The 24,022-nt window shown below is 50.2% G+C and overlaps 8 protein-coding genes across 8 annotated transcripts; 6 read left to right on the forward strand and 2 right to left on the reverse strand.

Annotated features, from left to right (window-relative positions):
• Positions 1 to 161: 161 nt before the first annotated feature.
• Positions 162 to 1,733, reverse strand: N7462_002876 (glycosyltransferase domain-containing protein; the record flags this gene model as incomplete). Its single annotated transcript, XM_057074602.1, has 1 exon — positions 162 to 1,733. The coding sequence occupies one exon, from the start codon at positions 1,731 to 1,733 to the stop codon at positions 162 to 164; it is 1,572 nt and encodes a 523-aa protein (XP_056938243.1).
• Positions 1,734 to 2,758: 1,025 nt separating this feature from the next.
• On the forward strand, positions 2,759 to 4,109 carry N7462_002877 (uncharacterized protein; the record flags this gene model as incomplete). The annotated part of the gene is made up of 4 exons (XM_057074603.1): positions 2,759 to 2,983; positions 3,065 to 3,240; positions 3,315 to 3,537; positions 3,663 to 4,109. The coding sequence occupies 4 exons, from the start codon at positions 2,759 to 2,761 to the stop codon at positions 4,107 to 4,109; spliced, it is 1,071 nt and encodes a 356-aa protein (XP_056938244.1).
• A 167-nt stretch (positions 4,110 to 4,276) lies between these two features.
• On the forward strand, positions 4,277 to 4,663 carry N7462_002878 (uncharacterized protein; the record flags this gene model as incomplete). Its single annotated transcript, XM_057074604.1, has 2 exons — positions 4,277 to 4,285; positions 4,403 to 4,663. The coding sequence occupies 2 exons, from the start codon at positions 4,277 to 4,279 to the stop codon at positions 4,661 to 4,663; spliced, it is 270 nt and encodes an 89-aa protein (XP_056938245.1).
• Positions 4,664 to 6,589: 1,926 nt separating this feature from the next.
• N7462_002879 (UDP-glucose 6-dehydrogenase) lies at positions 6,590 to 8,480 on the forward strand (the record flags this gene model as incomplete). Its single annotated transcript, XM_057074605.1, has 2 exons — positions 6,590 to 7,303; positions 7,374 to 8,480. The coding sequence occupies 2 exons, from the start codon at positions 6,590 to 6,592 to the stop codon at positions 8,478 to 8,480; spliced, it is 1,821 nt and encodes a 606-aa protein (XP_056938246.1).
• A 963-nt stretch (positions 8,481 to 9,443) lies between these two features.
• On the forward strand, positions 9,444 to 11,010 carry N7462_002880 (putative MFS sugar transporter; the record flags this gene model as incomplete). Its single annotated transcript, XM_057074606.1, has 2 exons — positions 9,444 to 10,343; positions 10,399 to 11,010. 2 exons carry the CDS (start codon positions 9,444 to 9,446, stop codon positions 11,008 to 11,010), a joined length of 1,512 nt encoding a protein of 503 aa, XP_056938247.1.
• A 1,713-nt stretch (positions 11,011 to 12,723) lies between these two features.
• N7462_002881 (Zn(II)2Cys6 transcription factor domain-containing protein) lies at positions 12,724 to 14,385 on the forward strand (the record flags this gene model as incomplete). Its single annotated transcript, XM_057074607.1, has 4 exons — positions 12,724 to 12,780; positions 12,836 to 13,339; positions 13,415 to 13,549; positions 13,639 to 14,385. The coding sequence occupies 4 exons, from the start codon at positions 12,724 to 12,726 to the stop codon at positions 14,383 to 14,385; spliced, it is 1,443 nt and encodes a 480-aa protein (XP_056938248.1).
• Positions 14,386 to 14,704: 319 nt separating this feature from the next.
• Positions 14,705 to 16,586, reverse strand: N7462_002882 (MDR family MFS transporter; the record flags this gene model as incomplete). The annotated part of the gene is made up of 4 exons (XM_057074608.1): positions 14,705 to 15,358; positions 15,408 to 15,837; positions 15,902 to 16,281; positions 16,350 to 16,586. Coding segments are annotated over 4 exons (1,701 nt in total), but the record flags the coding sequence as incomplete, so codon positions are not given.
• Positions 16,587 to 22,109: 5,523 nt separating this feature from the next.
• Positions 22,110 to 23,851, forward strand: N7462_002883 (uncharacterized protein; the record flags this gene model as incomplete). Its single annotated transcript, XM_057074609.1, has 2 exons — positions 22,110 to 23,485; positions 23,548 to 23,851. The coding sequence occupies 2 exons, from the start codon at positions 22,110 to 22,112 to the stop codon at positions 23,849 to 23,851; spliced, it is 1,680 nt and encodes a 559-aa protein (XP_056938250.1).
• Positions 23,852 to 24,022: the final 171 nt, after the last annotated feature.

Here is a 24,022-nt window from a genome sequence, read left to right on the forward strand (position 1 = left end):
GCCGAACGCTGGCTGGTATAACCTGCAAATCGAAGCTTCCTCTCGATGGAATTGAGAATAGTATGCCCGACTGTCTCTTCAAATGATAAATCGTCAAATAGGATTATTTATACACAGATATCGCTTCTATAATGACAATAAAAAGGACTTGGCTCGCCACATTATTGGTTTCCGAAGACTTCATCCTCAAAGTCTCCACAAATATCTTGCCATGCGACCCACTCGCCGTCAGCACCTGTCCAAGCTCCAGTAGCATTGATTCCCTGGGCTTCTGAAGAATTCGAGGGGAGAGTATGGGCGGGAAGCCAGGCACGTCCATCTTCAATCCCCAAAGATCGGCCCGCCTTCAGCGATGGAATTGCCGCTTCGAAAAGTGGTCGAGCATATGGGTAGTACCATAACTTGGCCCACAAGTCATCGATGTAATCTTTATCACCCGTACAATGAAAGAGACCGTAGACATTCTTAGTCACAACATTGGTGTCCAACCTCAGTTCGGTGACATGGGGAATTGCGGTTATGACGCCTTTGATCGACTGAAGAACCCGAGTAATCGAGGAGGCAAGATTGGACGGTAATTCAATCTTATAGGGCTTAAAATGGGTATACTCGCTAATGTTTTGAAAGACGGTAGCGTAGGTTGTGTCGCCAGTCTCGTTAGTTTCATTGTAAGCGAGAAATGCAAGTGCATGATCGGATCCGACACGTGTTTGGAAAAGTGCTGATCGATAATCAATGCCGATATGATACTCTGTCTGTTGACCCGGGGACAGCGTCGGGACGGTTTTTGTTTCTCCACCGGTTGGGACAACATCATTTGGATCCACGTCTCCATGAAAATATAGACGGCGCGCCTCTATCGAGCGGCCGAATTCTTGCACTCCCCAAATATCGCTCATGTACATTTGATCAGAATCGCTGAACTGATGGTTGGGGTCGTAGGTTTCAGCGATTCGATCCAATGTGGCCGCGAATAACTTGCGCATATCCTTTGCCGGGCCCATGATAGTCCCTGAATTGAGCCAGCGAGGAAGATTGTGGCTCATCTGCCCATCATCCGGTCCAAATGCGCCAGGAGGAATATCGATGTCCTCGGGAATCGCCCAGCACCCGACGCGGCCCCATTGAACCGGGTAGCAGATTTTTTCTGGGCCAAAAAGAATAGTTTGACGCGGACTGTTGGGTCCCACGAGCGAGTCGACGGAATGCACTCCAAAACGCGCTGCTAGCTTTGCCGACGCCGTGCGAACCGTAGCAAAATATCGGTCGATGAGGACATCTGGTGGGATCTGGAAAACGATATCGTAGCCGTCCACCATGAGAACAAGGTCTTCGTCAGACGAGGGTGGAAGACTGTCCAGGTATTGCATGACTGTGCGGACTTTTGCTAGATGAGTCTTCGAAGCATCCAATTCGCCCTCCTTCATCCAGCCGTTCATCACGGGGACCGGATAACCCAGAATTGTCGCCGAGGCGAGCGCACGACACAGTCGAAAATGTTTCCCGCTCGCGGGCATCAGGAGGTGCAATTTGGATGTGACACCAGGTACATCATTTGTCGAGGCAGCACCCGGATGCTGGCCGGTCACAGGACTCCCATTGTGGATGAATCCTGAGACCGACTTTGAGTCCATGTGCGATGGTCGATACTGGAGCACCGTGAGGATCGCAATTGCAAGAAAGCTGGCGAGGCCGGTCCATTGCCAGCGGGTCAAGTGGTTTGGCAACGGCATGTCTTTGTGGTCCCTCCTCCCCTTTGCTCGACAAGCTCGTGGTGAGAAGGCGTTCCCGATCGAAGAGCAAGCATATAGCTGCTACTTCTGGAGGCCGGAGATAAAACTTCGCGGTGGAAAAGCCGGCGTGGGCCGGAACGAGCGGCGCATACGCTTAACCGAGCAACAGTGCAGGCTGAGACCCTGCGTGCAAAGCAGCGCTATCTAATATGTCCCAGGGAGGACTCAGTGCTTGGCAAGAAAAGCAATTCTGACCGCTAGACGCTGCGCAATGCAACGGTGGATGACACAACAATACAGGCCCCCACTTTCATTTCCTAGGGTCGATAGTTAGATGAATAGCGTACGGCGGACGAAGTTCTGTTCATGTACTGCGTCCTGCCTGCGTTCTGCGCCGGAACTTTGGCCCGTAGGTGATAGAGAATAATAGGAATAATAGATAATAATAGGTATAGTACGGGGGACGCCTTTGGGGCTCCTCTCGGCTTACTTCTCTGGTATTTGACGAATAGTACTCGCTTTTGCCCTCGTCTTGGGCCGACATGGACCAGCATCCTGACGCCGATGGCGTGACAGTGATGAGATCTTCCGTCCTTGGCGCCCAATGGCGTGCTGGGGGGGGAGTTCAGGGCTTTGGATAGAGCTGTGTCTCACTCTGGGCTCGATGCGCTGGTGAGCCGCGCCCCATGCGCTTGTACGAAAACGACGCGAGTGTCGTAGTGTCATGTATGTACGGCGTCATATTTTCAGACTTACCGGACGGACCAGACGGACCCGACGGGTAAAAAACGGGGCGTCCCCACTGACCCTGCGGTTGGTTGGGCTCGCAGAGTATTGACGATAGCTCCAGATGGTCATTTTTTGGACTTCTGGATTTTGCATTGCCCGTCTTCTTGGTTCTTGACTATCCTACGTCCCCGGCCACCCACGATCCCATGAGAGAAAAAAAAGGAACTCACGTTTCGCGACCTTGGCTGCACGATACTTTCGACTGGCGTTGTATTCCGAATACGGAGTGGAAGGAAATGAATCACGAGCAGGATGCGCGACAGGAAGCCGGGCTTTCTTTGCTGCCTCAAGACGACTCAACCTCCGATGACGATGTTGAAGCCAATCTGAAGCTGGAGAGGACTCAGAAGAGCGCCGAGCCAGAATACCAATCGCCCACCACCCTAAAGTTCATATGGCTCACGGCCTATTTCGGGCTCAGCATGGCGCTGACCATCTATAACAAATTGATTCTCGGATCGGTAAGAACACATTGAACCCAGCGAGCAGCGCGCACGGAACAATCGGGCTCTCGAACGACAACTGATGCCCTAAATGTCCAGTTCAAAGCACCCTGGCTGTTGACCTGCCTCCACACCTCGTTCTCGGCCATCGGGACATTCATTTTGTTGAAGCTGGGGTACTTCAAGCTTTCGAAGCTGCAAACCCGAGAGCACCTGATTCTGGTCGCATTCTCGGTGCTGTTTACCTCCAATATTGCCATGTCAAATCTGTCGCTGTAGGTTTCTTTCCACCAAGTGCAGGTCCGGTCTCTGGAAGAATTCGACCTTCGTGCTGACAGTCGAGGCCCAGATCGCTTGTCTCGCTTGCCTTCTTTCAAATCCTTCGCAACACCGTCCCCTTCTTCACGGTGCTGATCTACCGGCTGTGGTTCTCCCGTTCGTATGGCATGGCCACGTATTTCTCCCTGATTCCGATTGTTGTGGGAGCGGGAATGTGTACCGCGGGTGATTATCATTCCTCATTCCTCGGCCTGATCGTCACAATTTTGGGCGTGGTTTTGGCGGCAGTCAAGGTACCGTTTCCTGACGTTCTTCTTCTGCTCTCTGCCGTCCTTTTTTTCCCCGTGCTCCCTCTCTCTTTCCCGTTTGGTTCAATCTGGAACCTGCCATGAAGCCATCTAACTCGCGTTGGTTCTAGACTGTGACGACCAACCGGCTGCTGACCGGATCGTTGGCGCTCCCGTCCATGGAACTCCTCTTCCGCATGTCACCTCTGGCGGCCGTGCAATCTCTTCTGTTTGGGATCGCGGCCGGCGAGCTCCCGATCTTCTCGCAGGCGCTGTCCGAGCGGATCGCGCAGACCTCCTCTGGGGTGGCATTGACGGTTGCCTTCCTCCTGGGCAATGGCCTGCTGGCCCTCGTGCTCAACATCGCTTCCTTCCAAACCAACAAGATTGCTGGCGCGCTTACGGTGACGGTGGCGGGCAATCTGAAACAAGCCATCACACTGGGTCTGGGGATCATTCTTTTTGGGGATTTCTCTCTTCACCTGTGGAACGGGCTGGGGATCATTCTGGTGTTGGGTGGCTGCGCGTTCTTCAGCAAGGTGGAGCTGGATTCGAAAAAACGGGGGTCTGGCGCATAAGATCCATGACCTGGTAGATGATCCGCCTATCTTCCCATTGTAACTTCTATATTTCTATATTCTTTTCCTTTTTTTTTTTTTTATTCTGTATCCTTCCCCTGACACGGCGCCGAGCTCGAGAACTGGAAATACCCACGGAAACAGGGACACCGGTGGTGTATGTTCGTATGGCGTATGTTCGTATGGCGTATGTTCGTATGGCGTATGTTCGTATGGCGTATGTTCGTATGGCGTATGTTCTTTTGTTCGTATGTTCGTATGTTCGTATAAACGGAAACTTACGCCAGCGCCAGGTAAAACTTGACCTGAGCCTCGCCCACCGTTCAGGCGCATCGGACGCCAAGGCGACCGCCAGGCTGCCACATAAGATGATAGATTCGAGTGGAGAGGCTCCGAGAGAAACGAACAAGAAACCGAGCAAACGGACGGGTCGTTTCCGAGAGGGGCCGCGGCATGGTCTCACGCCCAGTGCCCTTGCCACGCCTTGGCAGGATCGATTGGACCAACTGGGCTCAGGGATTCAGTCCATCAATGAGACCCTTATCAGTGGCTGAGACATTTCCCGAGGACTTTTGGTTTTGCTCCAAAGCGAAGGGATCCGGGAGCATGCTTTATCTTACATCTGACAGAGGGCGACCGATCCAAGAAAAAATAAAAGGAAAAAGCACCAAAAAGGAAGCAAAAAGGACCGTCCAAGAGAAAATCCGTTCGCACAATGCTGCGTGGCTGCAGCAGCTCACGGGGGACACGACAGAGGATCGTTCCAGGGGTTTGCATCGAGACGCAGGGTACTCTCTATATTCCATACATTTAATTACACAAAACGAGATAACTAACTATACAGTAGGGCTGACCGAGTCTGGAGGGGGGGGGGGGGGGGGTGGACTCGTTCGGCTTTCACCCGGCCACGAACCCAACCCCTTAAACGCCCCTAAAAGGCCCACTCCCCCCGAACGACCCCCCGAACGACCCCCCAAAAATATCCCTCCACAGGTCCCCACAGGCCCCGGCTTGGGGTCCGAAAGGGCGTCAGACTCGGAGCCAATGGTGATCTCAGGTTGCGCCTCGTGGGGGGTGCAATTCCCCCAAAAGGGTCTGAAAGCGAAGACGGCCAAGCGCGAACGCTGCTCCCCCTGTCACACGATGGAACGAAGCACATCCAAGAGTTCTCGAGGGAGGGATTGTGCAGCAGTCATCGGTACTTCTGTATCGATCCATCGATCCACTAGTGGTCCACCTGCGACTTTGCAACGAGCACTTGGCGCATTCCCCCCGCCGGGCCGCAGCGGACGATTCCACCGGGCGGAATCCCTCGGTACAAATGGCCCTCCTCATGGGGTGAAAATCGACAGCAATCGTCCGCCGTCCGCCAGGGACGGAAGAGGGTACACGGTGAATGAAGCATGACTTGGGGTGGTATTTCGGGACGGGGCGGGATGTGCAGAGTCAGTGACGGAGAAGAGATCGGCCCCGACCGACGATCCGGCCCAAACCCATCCTCCGTCCGAATACCGAACCCCACACCCTGCAGCCGGAGCGGGGCGGTCATTAGACAGGGTCCTTCGTACACCCAGAATGTACGGGGTTACAGAGGACAGAGGACAGAGGACAGAGGACAGAGGACTCGGGAGCCGCGTATTGTGTATTCGTAAGGCGTACGAGGAAGAGCTCGGTCCTTGATGAACGTGAACCCGTCCCCGGGAAATGACGAAGGGTCGCGGGGGGACGGGGATCGATGCGAGGTTGGCGCTTGCTACGTGCAGATGTGAATGTAGGGTTTGTAGGGTTTCATTGGCATTGGATCGGCCTCACAGCAGCATTTGGCCACGACAGCCATCAATGACGTGACCACCTGCTGCACTGGGAAGAACGTGGACGCGTCGTCCAGCGCCCGGTGTGTCCTTTTGTATTCATATAGTGTGCCTAGTGCGTCTCGTACAGCTGGTTCAGTGGGGGCTTCGGGTATATACTTCCAAAGCCTGTCATGTTCCTCGGGTCTCCCAGTGGTCGACATCATGTTCGGTCCCAAAAGGTATAGCCCCTATACAGAGTATATACGGCGTCCCACGTACGGTGTATGTGAAATTACCTGACTCATGCGGTTTGGTATCCGCACTGCCCTGGTCCTGTTGCTTAAGGGGGCTTTTTTTTAATGGGTGTAATTTCGTGGAGCTGTTCGTCTACTGAGATTGGTGGCTGACGTTGCATTCGTGACCATTAGAGAAAGCCGGTGTCCTCATCTCCAAGGAGTTTGATATTTATCCCCCTCTTCCCTGGCCCCGGCCTAAGCCCCGATTCCCGATCAACCGAAATGAGGAGATGAGCCCCGTGCCATTCCCTCGATACTGAACGTGAACCTTGCTTGGAACTCTCTCTCGCATGATCTCGAGTTGACTCCCTAACGGCTTGACCCTGACAGCGAACCCCATCCTCAATTCGTCCCGAGGCCGATTGAATTGCCCTCGGTGGTCTTCTATACCATGCTATCGCCTGCCTCTGTCGCCGATTCCGAGACATATGCGTCTGTCGATGCCTCCACGGTGCCAACTACGCCGGACAGAAGTGCATCATGCAGCCCGGTCCTGAACGGCAGTATGGAGGCGCGGATGGATGACCCAAAGAACTTGAGAACGACCCTGGCAACTCCACCACAGAAGCCGATAAAGAGTCCGTTGGAGAATGATCACCGTACAAAGACCATCCGCAGCATCTGCTGTGTTGGCGCGGGCTACGTCGGTGGCCCGACAGCAGCTGTCATCGCGCTCAAGAACCCGTCAATCAAGGTGACGGTGGTGGATCGAGATGATCGTCGTATCCGACGATGGAATTCACGGCATCTTCCGATTTATGAACCGGGACTGGCTGAAATTGTCCGCATCGCTCGCGATGGGCTGAGAATGCCCGAGGAGAAGATCGGGGGAGGGAACGAGGCTCCGGCAGACTCGACATCATCGTCTCGGGCACCAAACCTTTTCTTCTCCACAGATGTGACCGGGTGCATTCGGAGCTCAGATGCGGTTTTCATCGCCGTCAACACTCCGACAAAGCTTCGTGGGACTGGGAAGGGCAGTGCCACGGACATGACAAGCTTTGAAGCCGTCGCGGCCGAGGTTGTTCGCCATGCCAGGGACGGCACCATCATCGTGGAAAAGAGTACAGTCCCCTGCAAGACAGCGCAAATGATTCAGGAAATGGTACGTATCATTCATTGCGATGAGGTCCGCTGCCCGCCCGGGTGCTTGATGATTGACTCGTCTCTTGTAGATCCGTATTCAGAGACCTGAAGCTCATTTCGAGATTCTGTCCAATCCTGAATTTCTTGCCGCGGGAACGGCGGTCGAGGACCTTCTACGCCCAGACCGTATCATCATCGGTTCTTCGCCCAATCCCAGCGGAGTGGCGGCCGCAGAGGCCCTGGCAAGAGTATATGCCTCGTGGATTGACCGATCGCATATCATCACAACAAACGTTTGGTCATCAGAGCTGGCAAAACTGGTGGCCAATTCGATGCTGGCCCAACGCTTAAGCAGCATCAACAGCATCTCAGCAATCTGTGAAGCCACTGGCGCGGAAATCAACGAGGTTTCGGCCGCCATTGGGGCTGACACCCGCCTAGGGTCGCGATTTCTCCGGGCTGGAATTGGGTTTGGAGGCTCTTGTTTCAAGAAAGACGTGCTCAGCTTGGTGTATCTGGCTGAGTCGTTGGGCCTTTCGGAGGTGGGCGAATACTGGAGACGAGTGGTAGAGATGAATGAGTATCAAAGGAACCGTTTCAGCGCACGAGTCATCCGGCGTCTGAATAGTACACTGGTCACGAAGAAGATCTGTGTACTCGGATACGCCTTCAAGAAGAACACTTCGGATACTCGTGAAGCTCCAGCGCTGGAAATCATCAAAACTCTATTGGACGAGAACCCGCGCGAAATCGCCGTCTTTGACCCTTGTTGCAATCCCGCTGTCATCGAAAATGAGATTCGCTCATTGCAAAAATACGGGCCTCCCGTTCTCAGAGATGACGGTGGATGTGTGAAAGTGTATCCAGACGCATACACGGCGTGCGCGGGCTCCAACGCCATTCTTCTAGTCACTGAATTCGATGAGTTCCTCAACATCCCGCCTCCGACTAGCGATCCATCGAGTCGCAAGTCAGACCAAGGGGGGTTGAGCTGCTCTATTGTTTCCCGAGAATCTATCGACTTCCCGCGTCTGAGCTTGAATGCCGAGCCAGAATGTGCTGCCGACTGTCCGGACTGCCAGACTGGTACTAGCTATGGCGAGCCAAGTGATGGGATTTCGAACCATCCTCCAAAACAACGGCTTGACTGGGCCCGGATTTCCACGGAGATGCAATCCCCCCAAGTGGCTTTTTGATGGTAGGTGCGTCATTGACGCAGATAAAATGAAAGAGCTAGGCATTCGGGTCGAAAGCATTGGTTCTCAAGGCTGGAGCGTTTAACTTGCATCAAGACCTTCGATTTTTCAGCAGGGTATTCTGCTTGGCTAATGGTATTTCTTTTTTCTGTATGTTTTGTAAATTTACACTGGTGTCCATGAGAATATAATTTGATTGCAAATCGCGACGGGTGGATGCTGTTGCTATGTTTAATTGCACTGCGATGCGAACTCGCGTCAAGACTTCGAGGAACAATAATAAGCCGGAGCGTGGGAAGTGCTCCGGGTTCCTTTACGTTGCTGATGACTCTGGTTGACCTCTTGATGCGTGCGATGCGTTTACCTTTGTGTGGTCGGCTAAACTTCGGTCCAATGGCCGAACGGGTGAAGAAGACAGCTTGAATCATCAAGTTTTTCTTTTTTTTTTTTTTTCTCTGATTGTGGGAGATACAGCAACCTCAAGCATACGCTGTACATTTAGGCAGCTATTGGAATGTCAGATGATGGAGAATAAAAGGACTGTGGACTCCGATGCTTGCCTTCCCCATCAGTTCGGGCACCCGAAAGCTTAGAAATTTGCCGACACCAAATGCCCGTTTTGGGGGCGGGGCAGCGGGGCTCCAGGGGCCTGGGCCGGACCGCAGATGATGAAAAATCTGAACTTCCGCAGGACAACGGCCATTGAGGAAACACGGAGTTATCTGGTGGAGCAGTGGGATGAGAGATGGTGCGTGGGGGAGCCAGAAGGATTGGGCAACAGAGCGTAGATATTTATTGTTTATGCCCCGAAGACCAGCCACCGAGGATGATACTTCCTAGCCAAATTGCCCCCCAATCGCCTCCAGCTTGCGACAACGAAGGGTTGACCCTAGAAGGGCCCGACATCGACTACTCTTTTTCGCATTCAATTCCATTGGTCTTTCGGTGGAACAAGCTCTGGCCATGGCGATCCGGCCAAACAGCCTGACCCTGCCACCATACATTTGGGCCAGTATCCTATGCTCGGCCAATGGATTATTATTCGGGATGGATACTGGTATTATCGGACCCGTGACCGACATGACACTCTTCCGGGCATCTTTCGGTGGTAGCCAAAATTCGACAATTCATGGGCTCATCGTCTCCTCGATCCTGCTTCCCGCCGCTCTGTCGTCCATCTTCGCCGGATACGTCGCCGATAAGCTCGGTCGACCCAAAGGCATCGGCATCGGGGTGTTCATTTTTGGAGTCGGTGCCGCGATTGAAGCCGGCGCAGTCAGTCTTGGGATGTTTATCGCGGGTCGAGTGATTGAAGGATTGGGCGAAGGGTTATTCTTGGGGAACTTGGTGGTGTTGATTTGCGAAATCTCGCCCACCAGCACCAGAGGCCCATTGACGACGGGTCCGCAATTGGTCATTACGTTGGGCCTCGTGATCGGGTTTTTCACGTGCTACGGAACCCAGAGCCTGAAATCCTCACTCTCATGGCGAACGCCCTTTATACTGTTGTCATCCCTCTCGATGGTTCTTTGCGCGGGATCGCTTCTTTTTCTGCCCGAGTCTCCGCGGTGGCTTTCTCTGCATGGTCGTCATGCACAAGCCGCAGAAATGTGGCACCGACTCGGAGTCAGCCAGGCCGAGCGTGAAAAGGCCGAGCAGGAACCAGAAATCCCCGAGGAGGTACCTGCCCCGGTTGTTGTGGCGAGTTCTAAGGAGAGCAAAGTCACGGCAGTGGAGTGTTCCAAGCAGAAGATTCGGAGAAAACTCCTGGATGTTTTTTCCAGGGATGTCCGATCTCGGACGCTGCTTGCAGTGTTTCTCATGGGGATGCAGCAACTGAGCGGTATTGATGGTGTGCTATACGTACGTCCGGAAGGGGAAGGCCCTTTCTATCTTCTTGAGCTGATTTGATTCCCAGTATGCCCCGCTGCTGTTTCAACAGGCTGGCCTTTCTTCTTCAGACGCCAGTTTCTTTGCTTCGGGTGTCTCCGCTCTTGTGATCTTTGCCGTCACCATCCCCGGATTGATTTACGCGGACCGGTGGGGACGCAGAACCAGCATCGTTTACGGTGGTCTCGGACTGGGAATCGTCATGTTCCTAATTGGAGGTCTGTATGCCGGGAATGCTGTCCACAGCTCTTCCGGCGCTGGTCGCTGGGTCGTCATTGTCAGCATCTATATTTTTGCCGTCATTTTTTCCATGACTTGGGCTATTGCCGTGAAGGTTTACAGTGCCGAGATTCAGCCTCAGAGAACTCGTGCGTCAGCCACTACTCTATCACATTCCAGTAACTGGGTTTGTAATTTCTTGGTCGCCTTGACGACGCCTATTTTGCTGGATAGGAGTAGTTTTGGGGCCTACTTCTTGTGGGGCGGCTGTTCCATTGCCACGGCTCTTGTGGGTGCTATATATATGCATGAGACAAAGGGCCGATCACTCGACGAAATTGAACATGCGTTCCGGGGCAAACCCAGCACAGAGGCTATCTTTCACAGTTCGTCGCAAACAATCCCTGGATCTACGGCTTAATATTCATTTATGAACGACATCACATTCACATCATGATCACGAGTTATATTAACCTGCTTGAGATGGACATAAAATAGATCATACACAGTACCGCCATGAGCTTGTTAGGCATTGGCTATATAGATATTACGCATATTCTATGATACTATATAAAAGAAGGAAAGAAAAATTGCAGCGTGACGGAACTATCCACTGGCTGTGGCCTTGACTTGTATCTTCTTCTAACAGTTTGCTTGCTGTAGATTTCTTTTTCGCCAGTCAACAGAGCTCATTCTAATTCGCTCAACTGGGAATATTCTTCATCACTTTTCTTTCCTGTTCATAAGTTGCATTCTACATACATATCATACATTCCTGATTTGATGGTCGCCTACAGAGGATATATTATGTTTCCCCAGCAAACTGAAAAAAAGGGACATTAAGTCTGAAAGTGACTGTAATAATCCAAATCATGAGCAACCCTTGATCGCCACTTGGCTGCTTCATGCGCCCATGATGGAGCCTACCGCCTCAATAGCGGCATCAGCAATGGTTTTATTCAGGGTCCTTGCTGTTGTTGCAGACAAAAGAGCTAGCTCAGTGAGAACCGCACAGTTTAGAATGATCTCAAGAACTCTTTCTCCAGAATTATTTTTACCGAAAGTCCCTTTATTTTATTTTTTGCCAGATCCGTCATGAAATTCCAACTTGCTACAACTCATCATATCCACTATCCATCTCACGCTGCTAATCGAAGGATATTCAATATCGAAGTTTCCGCTTATTTGACTCATTTTCATTTTCACAGGCTGGCCACGCAACATCAATTTTGAAGTCGTTGAAAATGCCGAGGGAAGAGTGGGATTGCCAATGACATCGTATGGGCCAAGACCCCAACCTTGCAATATGGCCACATTTGGGGACACTTCATTTGAGACCACCATGGAATAAATCGGTGGGGCTTCGAGCGGGAAGCCTGCTGGATGTACTAATGTCTTGTTTGGATCCCATGAGGCCGAGCAAATCAGGAAAGAGGCGAAATTAGGTAGAGAAGAAGGACTTTTCCCACTCAAGGATGATGGAATCATGTTCAAATTCTTCAACCTGGAAGAAATGAAGAAATGGGAAATATTTGAGATATTGTCACGAGACTAGGAAGACAGCAGCATTGAATGCCAGAGCAACGATCTGTTTACCTCGAAAAGTGTTCTAAATATATACCCAGCTGCTTCCACTGGATTCTAAGTACAGCTTCAAGTCGCTCTGATTGTGAATGCTCATTGCGTATATACAAGAGTTACGTTGGGGGCGGTTGGCAAATGCCGTTCCCGATATCGATCAGACCGAATTAGGTAAAATGCCGCGCCGGAGGGATCCCAGCCAGAGCATTTGATTGGGTGCGCCAATATGCACCACCCACTTCGGGCCCATCATTGGGCTTCCACTGGGGCCAAATTCCTCTCCGCTTTCTTGCCATCATCAGCCCTTCAGAGGTGTTCCGTCATTCCAAAATCAGTACTTTGACTGGCTTGGCTTTCAACGTGGGATATTAGGTTAATAATGCCACCAAAGTCTCGTTCATAGCGCTTGATGTTCGCAATCATTTTTTGAATCTTCCCGATTTGAGTTGAAGCGACTTGTGGATCTGGTTGGTTCTTATTGTGTAATCCTCAATTCTTCCCATTTCATTCTTGCTCTTTTGCGTATAACGCCGCGCCCCTTCATTTGGACAAAATGCCAGGGGTTCCTTCAAGCAAAGGGTGTGATGCTTGTCGACGCGTGAAGAAAAAAGTGGGAGCAAACGTCAGAGCCGTATAGTTGGAGCATTTGCTAATGTACAGACCAGTGCGATGAACGTCAACCATGCTCTCGGTGTTGCCGGCTGCAGATAACGTGTGTTGGAAGCGGGCAGCAAAGATTTAAATTCAAATATGCGGAGTCAGCGATGACGAAAGCAGTGAACACACGGTCGAGGCCTATCAGGAGCGCTATATCAGTATCCAGGAATGCACAAAACATCCAAACTTTGATACAGATACAGATGCCTAGCAATAAACTTGCTATGTCCTTGATTAGCACTCTTGATATTACAGACGTCAGATTTGATATAAGCTATTATGGCCAGTTTTTGAAGGAGATTCCGAAAAGAGTTGGCACGAGTCTAGCCCTAGATGCATCTGTCAAGGCTGTGGTAACCGCATATCCTTATTTTCGCCACCAGAACTTCTCACCGGCTGCATATTTGGAATATTGCAAATCTCTCCGAGCACTACGCGAATCACTGAGTGACCCTATCGAAGCCCGGTCCACCAACACTCTCTGTGCAGTCTACTTGATTACAATTTGTCAGGTGTGTTCTTATTTTATCATCCTCTGACTCAATACTGTCCGTTATTTTGAGTATTATTCTCATACGCAAACTTAGAGCTGGCTTGGAAAATACGATGATCAGCTGAAAGGCCATGGAGAGGCTATCTCCCATCTCCTCAGAATTGCTGATCTGCAGAAATGCAAAAGTGATTTTGAGAAGGATATTGTTATCACCTTGACTGTACCTGTGGTATGTTTAAAACCAAAACCCTGCCCTAACATTGAGGGTCAAATTATCTAGATAATCTTTGGGAATCGAATCAAGCTCATACAAGATAGATCCTTGAGGCTATAGTGAACCCTCGCATACAGATGGATTCGAAGTGGTGGGAAGATGTTACTCAACGGTATTCCATGGTCCCGAAAGCCCAAATACATGGTCCACCGCGATGTAGAGCAACTCTGGGAACACTGGCAAAATTTCCCCACTGGATCCGGCAGCCTGGGTCGTCTGTTGCAGAGATTGCCGCTGTTTACATTCAGATGCGAGAGGATGCACAGCAGATGCGGCGATACCTAGACCAATGGCCGACTGCTGATACAAGCTCTTTTAGTGATCCACAAGTCGTACAACATTCTCGATATCAAGCTGGATATACGCTGGCTGTCACTCTGGCTCTTATCCTAAATACTCTCTTGCTGGCATTTGAGTCTAGCAATGCAATGCTCACCTGGGAATCAATATCATTTTGTGATGAGATTATACGCCAGTCGGAGTTTGCTTGTCGTTATCGTCCCCTTGGTGCGGCTTATATCTCGCTGTGCCTTGTGGTTGGCTGTGCCGCAGCAAAGGATTCACAGCAGTTGAAGCGACTTCAGTCTCTTTTGGCGGATTATCAAACCGACTTCAAAGAAATCAATTGGATTGAGCATACGGCATGGCTTCGAATGATCTTTGAAAGCCATCATGTAAGTCTTGAAAATAAGCAAGACACGGTCAAAGGTTCACAACAACACGGTTGGGCAACGCCAGACAATATATGGGATGAGAATGCCAACCGCCCGGAATCATGTTGTGTGATGTAAATATTTCATTCTTGATAAGCGAGGAAAATAAATTTGAAGAATAGTCTGACTCAAGGTCAGAGGGAAAACGATATAAACTCCATCAAGGGGACGCTATTGATTGTTTTTTGATTCCTTTGTCGTATTTATTTGAAGGTTCTAAGTATAGAGAAAACCCGAAACAGATTCTAGTATGAACGAATATATATTAGCTCACTAAATCTGAGATGGGGATTGACGGGAAGCATATCACGACGTCAGCAGTATATCTAGGCAATTTCTCAGTCTCATGTTACAGGTAAGAGATCCAGTTTCGAAGTAACAAAATTATGGAAAATCGTTAGTTGTCATCACTCGCTAGCTCTTTCTGTGGTTTCCTCATGGAACGCCATTCCACTAGACTTGCGCCAACCAAAGAGAGAGCAGCAGTTGCGACCGAGACGTAGAATGTCTCGGTGACTGCAATATTATAGGCATAAAGAACAGAAGGTAGAAACTTCTCAGGGAATCGCATGGCCAGGTTCGCTGCACCTGCCTCAATTAGGGCTTTGGGGTCCACCATTGGGGCATTCTCAGTTATGCTTGCAATCAAGCGGTTTTGAAAAACGTTCTGGGCAATAGATATGAATAATGCTCCACTTAGGCTCTGCGAAAATGTGATAATAGCGATCCCGATTGGTATATCATGCAGCGGCAAGACGGTCTGAAGAGCATTGATACATTGCTGGAAACCGACTCCAGCTCCAATCCCGATAATGACTTGGTATCCTATCCATTTAGCATGATTGGTATGGACTTGAAATGTTGTAAAAAGTCCAGTGCCAATTGTGAGGAGAGCACTTCCAAGAAACATAAGTGGAGTGTAGTATCCCAGGAGATTCACTAAGAGTCCTCCTAATGCAGAGCAAACAATCATCGACACTACCATGGGTAGGCTATTGATTCCAGATTGCGAAGCATTATCTTTCTGGATGGCTTGAAACCAGATCGGGAGCTATAATTCTGTGAGAAATAGTATATATCAATGTAAAAGGGTCACCTACGTAGTAACCGAACACAAAGAATGATCCTCCCAAAAACATTGCGTGTATTACAGCTCCAAGAACATTCCGGTTTTTTAGGAGACGTGGTGGTACGGTAGCTTCTTCTTCCTTCCAAATCTGTATCCCGCACCAAACAAATCCAAACACTCCGAACAAAACAAAGAGCGCAATGATACGTGGGCTTCCCCATTCATACTTTGTGCCTCCCCATTGGAGAGATAGCAAGATTGAAATGATAGCAGGGAGGAAAGCTAGAATTCCAAGTGGATCCATTCTTTTAAGCTTTTCCAACCTCCCAAGATTGTCTTTTGACTGGTTGACCGAGTCCTTGAAAAATATCGTTATAAAGAGAGCGGTGATAGCTCCAAGCGGAAGATTGATGTAAAAGCACCACCTCCAGCTTACTTTATCAGTCAAGAGACCACCTAATCTATTAGTAAAATTCAGTTAGCAGGTTGTCTTACAAGAGCAAATGCACTATTCTGGGCTCTTACAGGGGTCCTGTTACAGTTGCAATTCCACTGGTGCTTCCGATGATCCCGAAATAAAGTGCCCGGCGATGTAGGGGTAAACTATTGGCTAAAACCAACAACGCACCAGGTGAAAGCCCACCAGACCCTACCCCGGCAATTGCCCTGCCTAGTATCAAGCCTTTCGAGGTTGGTGTTATTGCGCATATCAAGGAACCGATCTCGAATAATGCCAAGGCAATAATGTACGTCCATTTGGTAGAATAGTAAGTGTAGATCTTGCCAAATGGAAGTGTGATGGCACATGTCGTCAGGAGATAGGCACTCGCATACCAGGATAAGTCCTCTAAAGAGTTGAACTCCTCTGTAATTTTTGGCACCGCAGTTGCGAGGATAGTATTATCCTAATAAACGACAGCGCGTGTTAGCTTAGCTTCATGGCACGGCCCTTCGGTTCCATGGAGACAAATACCAGTGCAATGCAAAAAGACTGAAAGCATAATCCAACGATGATGGGAATGAGGCTTATTGTTGATGGATACTCTTTTTTCTCGTCATCTAGAATCTGATCATGTTGGCTTCCAGTTTCTTTCAGGGGGATATCATCCCGCGCTTCAATGTAGTCATTTTGATAATCGGGCGTCCCTAAAGCTTCTGCCATTAAACCAGCAGGATGTTGTTCAGTCTCAAATAGACTGAAAATGAAGTCCTATAAGGTGAGTTGTCTGGAACATTCGGTAATGTTTGAAATATGAACAGGAAAGTGTCTTCCCACAAGTTGAAATCGGGAACGTTGAACGGCGACCTCCTAGGTCTTGGTACCACATCTTGATATGCAAGGGACTGTACGCGCGGGTGGTTTTACCAGCGCATTCCAATCGCGCTTGCTTGGTATGCACTAATCTCATTTCAAATTGACTCTTTCCATTCGAGGTACTCTCTCTTCGAAACGCTTAATCAGTCGAAGATGTAATGGAAATGAAGGAAATCTAAAGAGTGAACATTTTAAACAAATAGGTTCGTGATTAAAGTATCTTGTTTCAATTTTTCTCATTCATTATTATTTTCCTTTTGTTCGCGGTGCTGTAATCCCTACATTCCGATGTATGTGCTCTCGTCCTCGTTAGTGGAGATTTATGTTTACGCCAATGCTTATTCAGCTCTGGGCGGAGATTTATGTATTCAAGGTTGATGTTCTGAGCCATTGCATATTTTAATTACGTCAATCATGGCCATCCAGGCCGTAGGACCTGAGAACCCTAGGACCTGAAGAAGAGATAACAAAGAAAGATAGGATTGGATGTGTACGTCCCTGATTTTCTATTATGCTCACATGTTTAAGAATTAAACGCACACATTTTTCTTATTTCCCGCCTACCGATATTGTTTCATTTTGAGCTCTGTTTCTTGAATATACAAGGAGGAGAGCAGATTGCAGAAACTTTCAACCTGAAATGAACCCTGTAGCCTAGTTCCAAAATAGCTCTGTTTGTCAGATCGAGCTCTCGGTTTTATCCTAATAATCAGTAGGAAGAATTCGAAAAGTGTCTAGGTTGTGCCGCCTTTCACAGAACCATCATGTTGCTGGCTCACACAGCGTAGGACTCGCGATAGAGGTGGGCATACTGTACAACCCTAATAGAGATTAAGATCCGAAAACCTGGGACGGCTAATCAGCCCATCCCTTCTGGTATCATTGGGTAAAAGGAGCATCACGATCGCCGACTCGGTACGAAGGATTGGTTCTGTCTCCGAAGGGAACGGGTGCTAGAATGGGTAATTCATGAATTGATGGTGTGGTAGCCGGAGAGAAGATCGATGCTTTTGCTTGAAGGAATATCAAAGAAGGGGCTATGGTGTGGGTTTAGCTTGCACAATGAAGGCTAGACTGACTACTTCCGAGTGCGCAAAATGCCGAGGAATGCAATGAGAGAAATTGCCGAGTTTGTCACGAGTCGAAGACGTGTCTTCCCATTGTTATCATTTCTCCCTTTTTTACATGCGATACTGTCATAAGAGAACGATCAAGTCCGGTCACGAGGCAAGTCAGTATAATTGAGAGATTAATGAAGGGTGAATTTTCTTGTTAAAATTGGAGATTTTGATTGAGATTAATAATGAGAAGGCATTTAGAGTAGGTTTTATAAGTACGTGTACGTATGTATGTAAAGCAAGGTAGTCCAAATGACAAATCCACACTTCAGCAAGGCTACAGTCTGTACTAATAGTTTTGTATGGACGGGACTTCAACGATTAGAAACCTTGAATATCATTAGCAAACCATAATGAAGGTAAACATGTTTTTCTCTCTCACCATGTTTATTTAGATAGTATTCACTATGTATCTTTCCGGATGCCTCGATGTAGAGGCATCTCTCTAACCGTAGGCTGGGCCATGTGGATTCCAGGTATCAGGCGATCTTGCATGCACGCGTAATACTCTGAGTCTTCTGGAATACTTGAGATCAGGGTTATTCAAGCGGTGGGCTCGTTTGAAATACACTTAAAGGATGATCTTCATACGGCTTGCAGGGTTTCCGGATCCATTGCCTTCTCCAGCGCCAATTCCTTGCAAAACCAGGGTCCAAAAACCACCACAGGGATACTCCCCGAACAGGATCCTCCCGATATATTTCATGAAACAATTTGTCGATCACGGCCTGCTTGTAGAGCCGCATTTTCTTGGACGCAATATGCAAAATAGTAAGCCCTCGGCTACTAACTAATCGATTTCTTCAGAACCCTCACTTCTCGATGGACGGTGCTTCTGTTGTATATCTGCCGCCCAGGGCCAAAGTCTACATCCTGCAAGAGCGAAAGACAAATTTCGATGAACGAGCAATTGATTCTGCCTCTAAGAGAGACATATATATCAGGTTTGCAGAAGGTCATATTCATAGCTCAGGCTATCGAGGAAAAGGCGAACTGAAGCATTTTCGCTCATGTTCTCTACGCCTAATAAGTTTCCTCGCTCTGCATTCACTCGAAAGTACATGCCCCCTCGAACCAACTCCACCTCCAAAGCGATGAGAAATTTGGCTCGGGGCTCGTGCAGCGGGCTGCACAGGCCTAAGAGAACTCCGAAGGCTAGGTTTATTCATGATCTGCACGCCAGGGCGCCTATACCACAGCACCACCCTGGAGGGAGGTTCTGGCCAGAGATGACCTCAGTGGCGGCCGGGAGGCGCCTCTGTGGCGCCTCTGCTGGGCGCATTAGGCGTCAGGAGACATCGCCCATCCGTTCTAGAAGATCCGGATCGAGGGATAAGAGGTGAAGAGAGACGAGTGCACAGATGTCCTGGAGACCAAGATTTTTCCGAGACAGAGGGTCCACAGGGTCATATTGGGCATGGAGTATGAAGTGAATACGTACCTTGGCAACAAGGGGCTTGGAGGAAACAGGCCGAATGCACGGCAATCGGCCGTGCATCAGACCATGCGACCAAGAAAATCGCATGGTGTTTCTCACGATCCAATGACGGAATGCGGGTTGTGCCCACCCCATTCGGTTTGGCTTGTGTGATTTGTCCCGACTCTGGTCTCCGGTCGCGAGCCCGGAACTGCCTGAATGGGTAAGTAACACTGCTCATCCCCCAGGATTCGGTCGCAACCGCGGGGCATGCCTACGGGAAAAATAGGCCAAATGACATAATGGGTGGCACTTCGGGGTCCAAGTTGGTTTGGGTGGAGCCGTAGCTGGGGGCTCGTGGGACGCATAGGGCGTATAGGAAGTATAGGAGGGATATGAAGCATAGGAAGTGGAGGATGAATAGACCGAGGAGGGACGTGGGCCGTACGGCAGCGCCAGTCCCCGTGCTCCGTACAACCTTGTAGCCCCCGAGGCCCAGACTGGAATGGAACCAATGAGGGACAATTTGGGGAGTCTGGATGCCAGTACAGAGAGGAGAATATGGAGTAACCCATAGACACCATCAAAAACACCCTGCTTCATATTCGGTATGTGTCAGGATGTCTGTGTTAGGCGAGGGCCATCTCCGACCATGGGGTAAAATGACTGTGGACCTGTTGTAGACTTGTTCCGCGGTAGTAGAACGCGTTCCTTGTCGGCCAAGATCCACTGGTAAAAAGGCGCCAAAGGGTGGAATAGCAATAGTACTGAGCCTGATTGAGGACTCCATACAGATCCTACGGACGGTGCTCTTCGTCTTCTTCGTCTTTCTTCGTCTTCTTTTTTCGCCCTTATGGATTTTGCCGCTGACTGTGGCCCGCGCGGAGCCCCGGGCGCCGCTTGGCGGGACCTTGGCATCCAGCCTGAACGCCGCAGTAGTGGCTTGCAGGATTCGGCTTGGCCGTCTGGTTGGAGGTCTTGTTGTTTCTTGTTATTTCTTGTTGACAATTGGCATTGTCTTGGTTTTTTCTTGTCTGAAATTGGCTTCGACTGGGCGCCAAGACGGCGACGTCAGTTACGGGGCGTTTCGTTCTGTTCTCTTTTCTGTTCTCGACGGTGTAATCGTCTGGCTCATCGAGATATTTGGACCTGTTGTGAATATTCGGAGAAGATTTTCCGTATCAAGTCCATTTAGAACATCGAAGGCCATTTGCGGCGGGAAGGGGAATGTTTTCATTATACCGATAATATCACAGGTACAAGAATAGACAATGCGATGTAGAGTAAATAGGAAACCGGGATGATTTGAATTGGCGTGAGAACGCGAGGCGAGCTGGATCCGATCGTGAGATGGAGCAGCATATCCGGAGTATGGCAAGATAGTAGTACGTTTCATATAGTCATAACAGGGTATGCCATCCCTCATTCCTCGACATCGTTGAACTCATTGGACCAGCCCCGAACTTCTCGTCTCCCGGATTTCCCCCATTTGACCCTCAATATTTGGCCCAGTTTAGGCCCACTCCGCAAAGGACAAATAGCAAATGTCGCCCGTTTCTCCAGATTCCCCCCGTTCCCCAGATTCTCGCACTCGCGGACTTCCCCACCCCTTCTCTCTTCCTACTCACCTTGAAGACGACACCCATCACCTCTTGGTACTCCCACCCTCTCATAATTGCGCCCGACGCGGCAAGCTCAATGTCACAATCCCACGGCAGCCTCCTGCAGGGGTCCCACTCCCCGGTCAATGATGCCTGACAGGCCCCCTTGCCGATCGCCGGCCGGTCAATCGGGTGCACCGAAACTTTGAACCTGGGGTCCCCGTCCTCTCACCCGGATCACGGACGGGGACTCGGTTCCAAAAGGATCCAACACTAACCGTACTTGGTGAACCCGTGAGTGTCGCCGACGTGCCTCTTCTCGCTACCGCGTGTTCATTGGCGCTGCCCCAATGACCGCCTCGCGTGGCGCCGGAGACTCATGCCTGGACCCGGAAACACTGCAACATAGACTTCCGAACGGAGGACAGAGATGCCATGGATAGACGGACGGACCGACCGAGATCAGAACCATGAAAGAGAGCGGGAGAATGCGCTTTGGTTCGGTGACCTCTACAAGTGTCGTTGCTAACAAGAGAGCCCTCGCGGGAGCTGGCTCGGAGACCAGATAGAAAGAGAGAGAGAGAGAGAGAGAAGGAGAGCCAATGACGGCTTGTTACCCGGGACTCTCCTGGCCTGATTTCGGATGCAATTCCCGCTGCCTCGCAACAAGACTGGCTTGTCGCACGCGCCCAGTGGGTCTTGACACCCACCCCCCCCCTCCTCTGATCCTGAGGGGCGCGCCTCTCAAGTCGCAATGTCCTACTCCATACACGGTACGCCGTACAGGATGTCTTCGAGTCGCGTTCGACCGCAGCGGCTCGGCAATGACGAGAAAAGCAAGTCCTAACAAGCCAATCCGAATCCTCACCCCCTCTTCCCCGGTCCTGCACCAGATACTGCCATGACTGTAGCAAATGGGGGGCTTCGAACAGGTCGTAGCCCCCAAATACATAGATCCTGATTCTTTTTAAAAACCCACTCTCCCCATGGTGGGATCAACCGTTTGCTTGTTCACTCTTATTTACCCTCTCTCTTTTTGGTCTTGATCGTCTGCGATCACGCCCTCTTTTCCCCCTTTCCCTTTTCTTCCTTTTTAGATCCCCACCCGGCTGGTTCGGTCCCCCGTCTGGCTGCCGTCGATATTCGATATATTCGCTGGGGGTACACGAGCAATCGAGGGAGAAGGCTGTTTATTGCTCGGGGGCTTTTTTTTTTTTTTTGATCAATTCCTCGGGTGCTCGTTTCTTCTAGCTGCGAAAGAGAATATAGCCTGCTGCCAAACATGCAAACGAAGAAATTTCTGGGCCTCAATGGCACCAGGCTCCAGGTTGCCATCGGTATTCTGGCTGGCATGGACTTCTTGCTGTTCGGTTATGATCAGGGTGTGACCGGAGGCCTGCTGACGCTAGATTCGTTCCGCAAGTACTTCCCTTCCATTGACACTACCGATGCACACATGCAAGGCTGGTCAGCGGCGGCCCAGAGTGCCCAGTCTACTCGTCAGGGTATTGTAGTCGCCGCCTACAATCTGGGCTGTTTTGCCGGCTCAATTCCTACCATCTGGATCGGCAACCTACTCGGCCGTCGCAAGGCGATCTTCCTCGGCTCATTCATCATGTGTATCGGTGCAATTCTGCAATGTACCTCGTACGACCTAGCTCAGCTAATCATCGGTCGTCTCGTCACTGGTTTCGGTAACGGCATCAACACGTCTACTGTGCCCACTTGGCAATCCGAGTGCTGCAAGTCTCACCGTCGTGGCCAGATGGTCATGATAGAGGGCGCCATGATTACCTGCGGTATTACCATAAGTTACTGGATTGATTTTGGTCTCATGTTCGCGGATCCCAGTGAAGTTGCCTGGCGATTTCCATTGGCCTTTCAAATTTTCTTCGCTGCCATTATTCTGGTGTTTGTCATGTTTCTCCCAGAGTCGCCTCGCTGGCTCATTTTAAAGGGCCGTGAAGAGGAAGCTCGAGAAGTTCTGTCATGTTTGATGGGCGATGATACGGACGAAGTCTTCATCGACACTGAATTCACCGCGATCAAAGCAACGGTCTTGGAGATGGCCAAAGGCTCATTCCGAGACATGTTTACCATGGGAGAGGACCGCCATTTCCACCGGACGATGCTGGCTTATGTCAACCAGATGTTCCAGCAAATTTCGGGTATCAATCTGATTACCTACTATATTCCCACCATCATTGAGAACCAGGTCGGTCTGAGCGCAACACTGTCTCGTCTTATCTCCGCGTGCAACGGCACTGAGTACTTCGCCGCTTCCTGGGTGGCTGTGTTCACGGTAGAGAAGTTTGGTCGTCGGACGTTGATGCTCTTCGGCGCTGTTGGCATGTCCCTCTCCATGGTGGCGCTCGCCATCTCGGACAGTATCTCTGCGACTCATGCACAAACCCCGACTGGAACTGCGGCCGGTATCGCACAGACCGTGTTTTTGTTCGTTTTCAACACTTTCTTCGCAATCGGATGGCTTGGTATGACCTGGTTGTACCCCGCTGAGATTGTCCCCCTGAAGATTCGCGCCCCCGCAAACGCGCTCTCCACTTCCTCTAACTGGATCTGGAACTTCATGGTTGTGATGATCACCCCCGTCGCGTTCAATAACATCGGCTATAAGACTTATGTAATCTTCGCCGTAATGTAAGCTTCGATACCCTCTTACCCCCAGATTCATGATCTATTTTGCTGATCTGCATATCTAGTAATGCCTTCATTGTGCCCGTTGTGTATTTCTTTTTCCCGGAGACCACTATGCGTTCTCTGGAGGAAATGGACCGCATCTTCCACAAAACCACCAATGTCTTTGACTGTGTAACTCTTGCCCGAAACGAGCCACACATGTACGGACCTAATGGCGAACTGCTTCGCACCTTGGATGACGTTGAAGATGACGCTGTCCGCCGGGCTAGTGTTCTCAGCAACCCCACCAAGCGTGTGGCCGACAACCATCGCGAGCACATTAATGAAAAGGATAGCAGTGAAGGCAACTCCAGCGATGAGAAATAAATTCACATCGTCGGAATTTCTTGCTTTCTTCTGCCATCATCGTGTACACAATCCTCGACTTGTGAGAATTGAGAATGCTGTGATGAAGTCATTTTGCGGCCTGGTGCGTTGGTTCATCAATCTTTGAACATTCTTTCTAGCTGGAATTTTCTGAATCGAGAACGGTCATCC

This window comes from Penicillium macrosclerotiorum, assembly GCF_028827735.1.
Source record: "Penicillium macrosclerotiorum strain IBT 26536 chromosome Unknown utg000002l_segment0_segment0, whole genome shotgun sequence".
Taxonomy (NCBI): Eukaryota; Fungi; Ascomycota; class Eurotiomycetes; order Eurotiales; family Aspergillaceae; genus Penicillium; species Penicillium macrosclerotiorum.